The 12367-nt window shown below is 34.4% G+C and overlaps 1 protein-coding gene across 1 annotated transcript in view; it reads right to left on the reverse strand.

Annotated features, from left to right (window-relative positions):
* MARCHF5 (membrane associated ring-CH-type finger 5) overlaps positions 1–12367 on the reverse strand; it is a 43922-nt gene that overhangs the window by 21174 nt on the left and 10381 nt on the right. The window contains exon 2 of the mRNA XM_033130844.1: positions 7683–7885. Coding sequence (XP_032986735.1) covers positions 7683–7885 — 203 coding nt within the window. The remainder of the gene's footprint in view (positions 1–7682; positions 7886–12367) is intronic.

Here is a 12367-nt window from a genome sequence, read left to right on the forward strand (position 1 = left end):
GCATCAAATCACAGAAAATCTTTACCTACTCATCATACATGTAATTTATTAACAGTATCTCAAATATGTTCAAATTAACATCCCTATTCACTTTTATGGTTCATAAAACTACCTTTATCCATATGTGGCCTGGTAGCTGACTGAGTGACAGTAACAAGAAATTCAGCAATTTAAAATATTAGCTCCTTCATTTACTTGCTATAAGCCCATGGGCTTCCATTAAATAAATTTGCTGAGTCTGTTTCCTTATCTGTAAAGTAAGGACAATATCTATTATGCTTTTGAGAGGCTTAAATAAAATGACATAGGCAAAGTGACCAACATAATGTCTGGCAAATGCTAAGGTCCTTTAGCAAATAATAGCTATTGACATCACTGTTAATATTACTGATATTGTAAAATAAAATAAAATAAAATTGCAACAATTATTTTTATTTGCTAGATTATCTAGGAAAGGTTTCTCCTAGGAATCATCCCTCATCATCCCTAGTAAATATCATTCCTTTCTAAACTTTACACTCCACTTAACATTTTACAACCACTTCCTGAGGGTGATTGTTAGTCATCTTCAACTCTATACAGAAGTGTAAATTAATGCTTAGTTGAGAACAATAAAATAAGGAAATAAGAACAAAACTGTAATAAAAATTTAACTTGAAAGTAGTCTAAGAATTTACTACTAACTTATGGTAGTAAGACATAAGAGAACGGGAGTGCCTATACTAATCAGTTAAAATCAACTTTAAGACAAAAATTGTTACTAGAAATAAAGGACATTTTATAATGATAAAAGGGACAATCCATCAGGAAAATAGCGCAGTTAGGGACATATATGTACCTAACAACCGAGCCCAATAAAAGAAGCAGAAATGGAAAGAATTGGAGAAATAGATAATTCAACAATAGCTGGATATTTTAATATCCCAATGTCAATGAAGGACAGGTAAAAGATCCACAAAGAAACAAGAGGGCTTGAAAATCATATGAACCAACTAGATATTTATAGAACACTCCACCGAACAATAGCAGAATACATATTCTTCTCAAGTGCACATGGAACATTCTCCAGGATAAACCATGGTAGACCATAAAACAAGCCTCACTACATTTAAAAGGATAAAAGTCCAAGTATGTTCTGTGATCACAATGGCATGAAATTAGAAATCAACAATAGAAGGACATTTGGGATATTTACAAATATGTGAAAATTAAACTGCACACTACTAAATTATCAACAAGTCAAAGAAGAAATCTAAGCAGTACTTAGAAATTTATAGCTGTAAATGACATCAAAAAATAAGAAAGACTGAGAGAATGAGAAGACAGGCTGTGGACTGGGAGAAAATACTTTTGCAAAAGACACCCCTGATAAAAGACTGTTATCCAAAATATAGAAAGAACACTTAAAACTCGACAAGAAAATAATCTGATTTAAAAAATGATCGAAAGACTTAAAAGATATCCCAGTAAAGAAAATAGAAGACTGCAAATAAGTATATGAAAAGATGCTCAACATCATACGAGTATTCTATTAGAGAACTGCAAATTTAAACAATGAGCTATCACTAAACATCTATTAGAATGGCTAAAATCCAAAACACGGACACCACCAAATACAGCCAAGGATATAAAGCAACAGGAACGCCTTGCTGGTGGGAATGCAGTCACTTTGAAAGACAGTTTAACAGTTTCGTACAAAACTAGACATACTCTTACCATAAGACCCATCAATCATGCTCCTTAGTATTTATCTAAATAAGCGGAAAACTCATGTCTACACAAAAACCTGCACACAGATGTTTACTGCAGCTTTATTCGCAAGTGCCAACACTTGGAAGCGACCAAACTTCCAGTCCTTCAGTAAGTGAATGGATAAACAAACTATGGCACATCCAGACAATGGAATATTTTCAGTGCTAGAAAGAAATTAACTGGGGTCGGCCAGTTAACTCAGTTGGTTAGAGCATGACACTCGTAACACCAGGGTTGCCGGTTCGATCCCCACATGGGCCAGAGTGAGCTGCGCCCTCCACAACTAGACTGAAACAACTACTTGACTTGGAGCTGATGGGTCCCGGAAAAACACACTTAAAATAAATTTAAAAAGTTAAAAAAAAAAGAAATGAAATAAACTATCAACACACGGAGAAACTTTAAATATATATTACTGAATGAAAAAAGCTAATCTGAAAGGCTATATACTATATGATTCTAACTATATGACATTCTAGAAAAGGCAAAAGTATGGAGACAGTAAAAACATCAGTGGTTGCCATGGGGTAGGATATTTAGTGCAGTGAAAATACTATGTATTATACTATAAAGATGAATACATGTCATTACACATTTGTCCAAACCCATGGGATGCACAACACCAAGAGTGAACCCTAATGTAAACAATGGACTTTGGGTAATAATGATGTGTCAGTACAGGTTCCTCAGTTGTAACAAATGTATCACTGGTAAAAGAGGTTGATAATGGGGGAGGCCGTGCCTATGAGGAAGCAGAGAGTATGTGGGAAATCTCTGCACCATCCTCTCAATTTGCTGTGACCCTAAAACTGCTCTAAAAAACAAAATCTATTAAAAAAAACAACCAAACAATCCTCAAACCAATAACCTAAACTTCCACCTTAAAACACTAGAGAAAGAAAAGCAAAATAAACACAAATCAAGCAAAAGGAAGGAAATAATAAAGACTAGAGTGGAAATAAATAAAACAAGAAATGAAAAAACAGAGAAAAAAATCAATGAAACCAAATGTTGGGTCTTTGAAAAGATCAACAAAATTGACAAATCTTTAGCTAGACTGAGTAAGAAAAAAAGAGAAGATTCAAATTACTAAAATCATGAATCAGAGGGGACATTAATATTAATACCAGACTTACAGAAATAAAAAGGTTTATAAAGAAATAGTATGAACAATTATATGCCAACAAATTAGATAATCTAGATGAAATGGACAAATTCCTAGAAACACAAACTACCAAAACTGAAGAAAAGATAGAAAATCTGAAAAGACCTATAACAGGTAAAAAGATTAAACTAGTAATCAAAAAACTTCCTATAAAGAGAAGCCCAGGACCAGACAGCTTCACTGTCACCAAACATTTAAAGAATTAACACCACTTTCACAAACTCTTCCCAAAAAATGTAAGAGGGATCACTTCCCAACTGGTTCTATGAGGCCAGTCTTACTCCAATACCAAACCCAGTAAAAGATATCACAAGAAAACTACAGACAGAAAAATCTTCAACAAGCTAGCAAACCAAATCCAGCAGCATTTAAAATGCATTACATACCACAACCAAGTGGAATTTACCTCAGGAATTGAAAGTTGGTTTAACATATGAAAATTAGTTGATATAATACATTTTATTAATAGACTAAAGGACAAAAACCACATGATCACTTCAATAGATGCAGAAAAAGCACTTGACAAAATCCAACACGTTTGCATGGTAAAAACACTCAAAGACAAGGGAACATCCTCAACCTGATAAACATCTATTTAAAAACCCAGAGATAACATGTTTAATGGTGAAAGACTGGTTTTTCCTTAAGATCAAAACAGAAGACAAGTATGTCTGTTCTGACCATTTAACACGGTGCTGTAGGTTGTAGCCAGGGAAATAAAAGCACCTAGATTGGAAAAGAAGTAAAACCATCTCTGTTCACAAATGACATGATCATAAATATAGGAAATCCTAAGCAATCCACTAAAAAACTATCAGAATTATTAAACGAATTCAGCATGGTTGCAGGATACAAGATCAAAATACAAAAATCAATTGTATCCTATATACTTACAATACGCAATCTGAAAATGAAATAAAAAAATCCATTTAAAAAGCATCAAAAAGAATGAAATATTTAGGAATAAATTTAACGAAAGAAGAGGCCTGCACACTACAAAACATCATTAAAGAAATCAAAGAAAGGAATCTAATGTGAATCAGTCCCTGTTCCCTTGGGAATCAAGAACTCTGCCCTTACGATCTCTCCTCTGAAGTCTTCTGTTGAGCTAAAAAATGTTATTACCTGGTCTTAATGGAAGACAAACTTTTCCCAGCTGGTTCCCTTCATGTTTTAAAGCAATGCTTCTTATATTTACCATGCACATAAATTATCTAATGATCTCACAAAAATGCAGATTTTGATTAATTAGAACTGGGGGTGAATAGGGGAGGAGCTAACGTTCTTCATTCCTAACAGCTCTTAGAGGACTCCAATGTTGCTGGTCCTCACATCACACTTTGAGTATTTAGGTGTGTAGCTGCATAGACACAACTGGCTAAACTAGAAGAAAGCAAACCCTAACAGGTGGCAAACAGTGAGAGGAATGAATCTAATGAGTCCTCTAAGTTTTTCATCACAGAGCACAGCATACTCCCTGTCAACAATTCAGAACACACATTTGCCACTATTCCAGCCACCACTAAGTAGTACTAGAAAAGATGCAAACTTGGCCAGGTAGCCAGCCAAACGGAGGCTAAATCCACACAAAAACTATTTTTAAAAAATACCTGTTACACAGAGATCATCCCATAGGACGTTAACCATCACCTCTTTCTCTCTGTATGTTCTTTCCTCTTTTATTCCTTCTTCTAGCCGGAGTTTGAATGTTGTTTGGGGACCAATGGTGGTCCCTGTTAATCTATTAACCGGTCTACAGACAATTTGATTAAAAAAGGGATAAAAGTTTTGGTTATAAATTTGAAAAGTAAGATTATGACTTTCAAGGAAATTCTTTTAGGTTCTTAAAAAAAATTGTTATGTGCCAAAGGTCACACACACTCTACAAGGATAGTTAAGAGGGGACTGTTTGTTTCATCTAACAAACTTTCACATCATGAGTTGTTTACGTTGGTTAAATACAAATTTTGTTGTTCTTACTATCATAATGTGTTAAATCCCAAATTTAGGAAAATGAATCAATGCCTCAAAAGTATTCATTGAAGAGTAAAAGTAAAACACACTTAACTCAGAATGCCACAAATGATAAATAGTATGATCTTAAGAGTGAAACTCGTGTGGTCTTAGTAGAAGGGGCTGTGACTAGTAAATTAGGAATGACAGCTTTGCCCAGGGAGACCTCCTTGTTCCCCCTGTACTATATATAATACATTACTAAACAGGAACTGGAACATTATAAAACAGGGACAAGAAGCCACTGAAGCATTCGTATCATTTCCAACCACTCTAGTAAACCGATCAAAGCCTGCAGTATGAATTTTGTGATTGAAAGCAAAGATTAAAAACTGCAGTCAGGGGAACTTTAACTTATTTCAACAAAAACAGGTATAACATAGTCAGCTTCCTAATTAATGACAAATATGCTCAAAGAGAAAATAATCTGGCAAAATTCTATCATCAGATGACACTACTAGAGATTATATGTGGGGTACACAGTGAGGAAGAACAATTACTGTCACAGATGTATGCTCTTAAATATTTTGTGGCTGCATGAAACCACTAGTGTTCAGAGTATGAATCAACTAGTGGCATATACATAATATGATACATAAAGCAAGAAATACAGGCAACCTTAAATTCTGATTACCAATGAAAACATGCTGGTACCAATGAAAACTACAGAGGAGAGATTTTCTTTTAACGAACAATTATTTTGAAACCTTGACTTGAAAAAGTATACTGGGATAAGTATGGCCAACAGCAGTAGCCATGAAGGTAGCAAGGAAGAGTACGGCACATGAAAGCCGTCTTACATGGCTTCCTTTACAGACAACAGCTGGCATTTGGCAATGAGCCCTCTGTTCTTGAGTCAGTATTAAAAGCTGCATGGAAAACTGTGAGTATAATTCAAACTGCAGCCCCTGAGCGGATCTTCAGCATGTTATGTCAAGAAACACAAAGCAAATACAAGACTCTGCTGCTCCTCTATCTTGCCAGGAAGAAAGATGGTAACAAAAATTATTCAAATAAAAGATATACATTTTTTTTTCATGACACTGATAAGGTCAATAAAAAATTTCTGTGATTATCTGTGAATTCCTCAAGTGGCAGATCGCCGTGACACACAGTATAGTGAATAGCCTAAACCTACGATGTGAGTGAAATAACAATTCTGAAGGATAAAATATGAAGACCAAATCATGACACATACGGCTTAAAAAGGGTTTGACTTTTCCAACATCTAGCCATTTTCTTTCCTTGTTGTAGAAAGAGACCAATGTCTTATTATTAGGTATAATTAAAAGTAGCATTCAATTACCACACTAGAGCTAACAACATATTTCCTAGACTGAAACAATCAAAAGGCAGATTTACCCACTGCCATCTTCCAAACTGAAACACTCAACTTCACTGTTGAGTGTCATACATTGTCAACTCAATGCCCTGTCACACGTTATATGTAGTTTTCAGTGAGAATTCTTGCACTAATTTTTATTTCCATACCTCTGATTATCAAAGTGTTATTTAACAGAATCATCCTATACTTGCTGCTATTCCCAACAACGTATAGTTGAAAACTGGGATTATCAGAACTAAAGAGTAGGAAAAATGAAAACTTAACTTTGACTTTAGTGAGGCAGATATCAATGTGGCGAAAGATTGCAGCAGTCATTGTTTTTTCCTGATGTTTAAATTATTTTAATACATTTCTTTGACATTATAAAATTTTTTGGATTACTCTTTTGTGTTTATCTAAAACCTGTGGTGTACATGAAGACCCATCGTATGGTCCACAAATTCTAAATGTTTGAGAACCACTACTTTCTCTACAGTGCTACTTTCCATTCACAGGAAGCTATCATGTCTTCCTATGCATTATGCTACAGAAATACAGACAACCAAGGAAATTTTATTTGCCATTATTATTCTTCTCGCATTATAAAATAACTTCATTATCTGCATTTATGTGCCTTGAACCCTACACCCCAGTGACAGTCATTCTTTTCTTCTGACCTTCATAATCTTTGGTATATGAAGCCAAACTGATTTCATATACCTCTTGATTACAGCCAAAGCTGTTATTAAAAATGTTTAACAACTGGCATGGCATAAACACTAAACAAAGAGAAAGACACCAGTTCATGCTCACATGGCTGGAATGGAACATGCTAACTAAACATTAGTCTTATTTACAGCACCCTTTAAACAGTTTGCTATACTTTTTTTTAATGTTAGCTAGCTCCATTCTCAAAGACCTTTGATTGTTCCTTGTCCGCCAATTCGCAGAAAAAGCAGTTTTCATGAAAGACAACAACATAAATTGGATTCCAAAGATGAGTTTAATGCTGTCTTTTATTGAATCTTTAATTTCCCAACTTTTGTTCCTTAATAGAATTAAGGATAAATATTAGAAAGAACACAGTACTGTTTTCTTTTTCCTACACTAATGGTCTCCAGAGAATGAGGCTCTTTAGTCAGCTTTTTATTATAGCTCTATTATTTGATTTTATCCACATGGTTAGAGGTCCAAGTTCTTTATCCACTCAACCAAATGAAAACATTTAATGCACAGACAAATGGATGGATCTGGGGATAATATATTAAGGATAATGTAAACGGTTAGCAAAACAGTTAGGAAATAACAGAAAGGAACTAGAGAAATTCACAAAAAAAAGCAAAGAGATGGGTCACTTTAAAATAAACCCAAGATCACAGTTATGTATAATGATATCACATATATCTATGTTGTTTTTAAGGCTCTTACCCAACTTTGGAAAAACTATTAAGTATTCAGCATTGCACTGAGGACACGCCACTCTGGCTGTACTGTTTCCTCTTTGCTTTTCATCCACCCAGCGCTGCAGACAAGCCTGGTGAACCCATTTGGTAGATCCTCTGCACCTGCACGGTCTCACCCATTCGGCGGTTCTATCATCTTCATCGGTGGCAAAACACACCCAGCAACTTCTGTAAATTAAGAGAGAAAATAATGTCATTATATTGAAAAGAGAACTGACTCTGGGTGGTGAACACACAATGTGAGATACAGATGATGTATTACAGAATTGTACACCTGAAATCTATGTAACTTTACTAACAATTGTTACCCCAATAAACTTTAAAGGAAAAAAAAAATGACATTATCTTTAAGACCCCAGCCTCCTCTCCACTGTGGCTCTCACTTAAAAGGATGAGCCTACTACGGTCTATTTTAATTGTACAGTAAAAGACTGAGGAAACAAAACCACCAATACATTTCCAGTATGGTAGTTTCTTCTTTTTCTGTTTTTCTATGTATTTGTCTGCAGAATTTTCTCAATTTTGTTTTTACGTAATTTCCTCCATCCTTCTAGTAATTCAAGAGTGCAAGGAGACAACCATCAAGCTACTTTTGTTTTATATGACCTAATAATTCTTTGAGGAGTGGTAAGCACAGAAATATGTGAAATTCAGTGTTTTCCCCATTTCAACACTAACCTTTGAACTTGGAAAACTAAAGTATTACACAAGTAATTTCACATATGGTCTCATTTAATTTTCAACTGAGAGGAAAAAACCACCATTTCTCTTTCTGGTAAAGTATAACTGTAAAGAAAGAGAAATATTATTAAAATAAAAAGGACACAAAGGGAGGAAGAAATGACATCAGGATAAACTGTTTTAGGATAGTGATATAATAAATTTGGGCCTACATGTTTCTATTATAGGTATGATTGGTTTTCTTTTTTGGGGGAGATTTAAATTATATTTATTATACTTGAAATCTAGAAGTCTCAAGTTTTCTAAATTGAAAAATTCAATTGAGATGATTATATTTATAATATTTTCCCATTTCGCTTTTATGGGTACTTCAGGAGGTCTATTTTGTTCTTGTGGAATTAGGTTGTAATTCCTTATTTTTCCCCCAATTAACACAAGTTTTGACATCGAGTTCCATTAAGGCAAATACAATTTTTTTTTTTTTAAGGAGGGTGCAGCTCACAGTGGCCCATGTGTGGATCAAACCAGCAACCTTGGTGTTATTAGCACCATGTTCTAACCAACTGAGCTAACTGGTCACCCTCTAGGCAAATACAATTTATTTCAATGAGACCCTTCACCACCCCCAGTAAAGTATGACTGTACAGTTGAAAACTACTGCTAATTAAAGCTTTTTACCTACTAAGTACTTTTCACTTATTTAAATAAGTGGTTTCTGTAAGAATAACTAGCTTAACTATGCTCAGTGGGAAAGACTATACAGTCAGGTACTATAAATGGGTGAGGTCTCCAGTTAATGTAGAACAAAATGAATTTTAATTGTTTGTTGCAGTTAAAACTTTTCAATTAAAATGGGGAAAAAAAACTGATTTTAATCCATGGCAACAATATTCAAAATTGTGATTTTTACTCAGCTTTCAAATTCAGTCAGGTTTCATACAACCTAGCTAAAATTGGGAGGTAGGCAGCGTTTGTCTAGCAGGTTGACCCTCTGACCTACCTTGGCCAAGCTGGACTCTCTTATGGTTATCCAAAAATGCTTCCTCATCCTTTTTCTTTTTAAAAAAATATTATTGTGGTAAAATACGCATAATATAAAATTTATGACTTTAACCATTTTTAAGAGTACAATTAAGTAGAACTGAGTACATTCACAATGTTATGCCACCATCACCACTATCCATGGTTTGGGTTTTAACCTACAACTTTTGCATAAAGTTTCAGTTGACAAGTACAGTGCAAACAGACCAGTTAAGGTGTTATTATATATTTTCCCCGTAACTGAGGTGACTTTATAAATATATTTGTATACCTCTGGGAAATGAGATGTATCATTTTGGTAATAAAATATAGGAAGAATATGTAGAAACTTTCTAGGCTGTAAGTTTTTAATTTCAACAGTGGAATACATATGTAGCTAAATACAGCTAGACCAGCACAATTAATCAGTATTAAGGTGAATCGAATTTTAAATTAAGCTAATTTTAGTCATCAGGAAAAAATAAAAGGTAAAAATAAATCTACTAAAAAAAATCTATTCTATTTAGGTAGCATTTTAGACTTGGAGATATAGGTGTGTGTGTGTGTGTGTGTGTGTGTGTGTGTGTGTGTGTATATATTTACTCAGAACAACCTTAATATTAGGTTGAACCAAATGAAACTGCCTATATTTGTGTGTTTTTGACTTACATCGATGGCAATTTCATATTTCAATCTAATAGGAATACTTGTATATTTCCCATGAATTATGGATAAGTGTAAGTTTATTTTTTCCCAATATTTCATTATGAAAAATTTCAAACTTTAAAACACGTTGAAAATCTGTCAGTGAATACCCATATTCCCAATATCTAGATTTTATTATTTTTTTTGATTTTATAATTCTTAAGACTTTGCTATATACTGGTATGTGCTTTACCACATCTTCATCAATCCATTTTTGATGCATTTCAAAGTTGTAGGCATTAATATACTTCGCCACTAAAGACTTTCACAGTTTTACTTTTTAGAAGGTACTCAACTGACATTTGAAGTAGGCACTTTTAGATTTTTTCCTAATTTCACAATTATGGTAAATTAGATGAATAATTACTGTTGAAACTCAATAGGAGTCAAGCCTAATTAGAACTGTTAATACAAATAACCTTGTTTTTATTGTTTGATCCATTGTGATAGTGAATATATAGCTTACAAATTTGGATTTTAAAGCTAATGTTTATTAGAGATTAATTGAAATTATCTTACAGAAGAGATACTAAAAAAGAAACCTTATTGATAGCAATACTCTCAAAAAGTCTGCCTAGTTTTCAACATCTGCCAATATACCTTCTCCATTTTCTATTTATTCCAATTGTTAAACAGTAAATCTGATGATGGTTATTCTTAGATCAAATAGTATTGCTACAATATGTAAACTTCTGATAACAATACCAAATTATTTCATCTAAAAATTGCTTTCTCCATCTATCTTTAATTGGGACTATGTCCAAAAGATAAAAGAGATTTGTTTTAAGGTTCCAGTACAATCCATTTTAAGAAGTAGAATCAATTTGGATAGCTCAGAGAAGACTTCAGGGAACAGTGATGGTAGAAATCAGGCGGGGACAAGTGATTTTAGTACAGAGATTCTCAAAACAAAGATCCCTGGACCAGCAGCTTCAGATCACTTGGGAACTTGCAAATTCTCCGGCTCCACCTCAGATCGAAAGACCCTCTGACTCACCTCAGCCATGCCTGCTCAAGTTACCTCCAGAAACTCTGGAGGAGGAGGGCCTAGAAATGTGTTTTAACAAGCCCTCGAGGTGATCCTGATGCACAATACAGTTTGAGAACTGCTGGTGTGGAAAAGAGGCAGGTAAAAAAAAGCAGAGACTGGAGAAAGCAAACTGTATGAAGGAGACAATTCCTGGACTTATTTAAGTTAGAAATAATTGCTTCTGATAACTTACTTTTTTAAAATATAAATAACAGTACAGAAAATGTTAAGTTCTAAAGAACTTATGAACTGATTTACTCCCTTACTTGGTATATGAGTTTAATCTACCTACTATGGAAAGAACATTAGTCTGTGAAATAGGGCCATGCACATGGGAAATTAACTTAAAGCATATAAAAATGGTCACATGAATTTTTAGGCAAACAGAATAATTATACAGAATAGTCTTCAGGGCTGGAAGAAAGGGAGAGAACAAATAATATATAGGAATCCTTTCTTTCCTCATATTAAAAAAACTTCGACTGGCCAGGAATATCACCTAAGAAGGTCTTATAATCATGCTTTCCCTCTTTGCTTCTCCGTATCTCTTCCTTCCTCGATGCAATCTATGTCAGCTATTTATTCCCAAACCCCCTGTTCCTTTTAAAAGGAGAAAAGAGGTGTTTGAAGATGATGGGTTTCTAGTTTCTCCAGATGTTAGAATGGAGGGGAGAGCAGAAATGTGTGCTCTGATGGACAGTGCAATTTCTACTCTTTTAGGAACAAACTTCTATGGAAAACTACACGTCCCTCCAACATTAGCCATGATGTGTGGTTTAAACCAGCTCCTTAGACTGGTTTAAGGGATATACCATGCCCCAGATTACAGTGATTGAAAGGTTGGGCCCATGAAGCTGGTTTTATCAGAATGAACTTCAGAATTTTTGTTGGGAAAGTTGGAAGACTTTCTCTTTTCGACTGGACTTGAAAGCAGGAAAGTGTGAGACTATTGCTGCCAGAAGAGCCACCAAGGCTAAAGACCCCAGAGGAAGCTGAAAGATGGAAACTGATGGCTTTGAGACATGGATCAAGCTGTGCTTAAAACTAAATATACTCTTACACTTATATAAACCCAGATTTTTTTTTTTTTTAGCTTAAACAGTTTGAGACAGATTTCCCATCATGTGCAGTCCAAACAATTTTGATACAGAGTGTGAGAAACTGGATATAAGAGAAGGCCCTAGAACAATCATATAATTATAAACTCTAAACAG

This window comes from Rhinolophus ferrumequinum, chromosome 16, assembly GCF_004115265.2.
Source record: "Rhinolophus ferrumequinum isolate MPI-CBG mRhiFer1 chromosome 16, mRhiFer1_v1.p, whole genome shotgun sequence".
In the NCBI taxonomy this organism is placed as follows: domain Eukaryota; kingdom Metazoa; phylum Chordata; class Mammalia; order Chiroptera; family Rhinolophidae; genus Rhinolophus; species Rhinolophus ferrumequinum.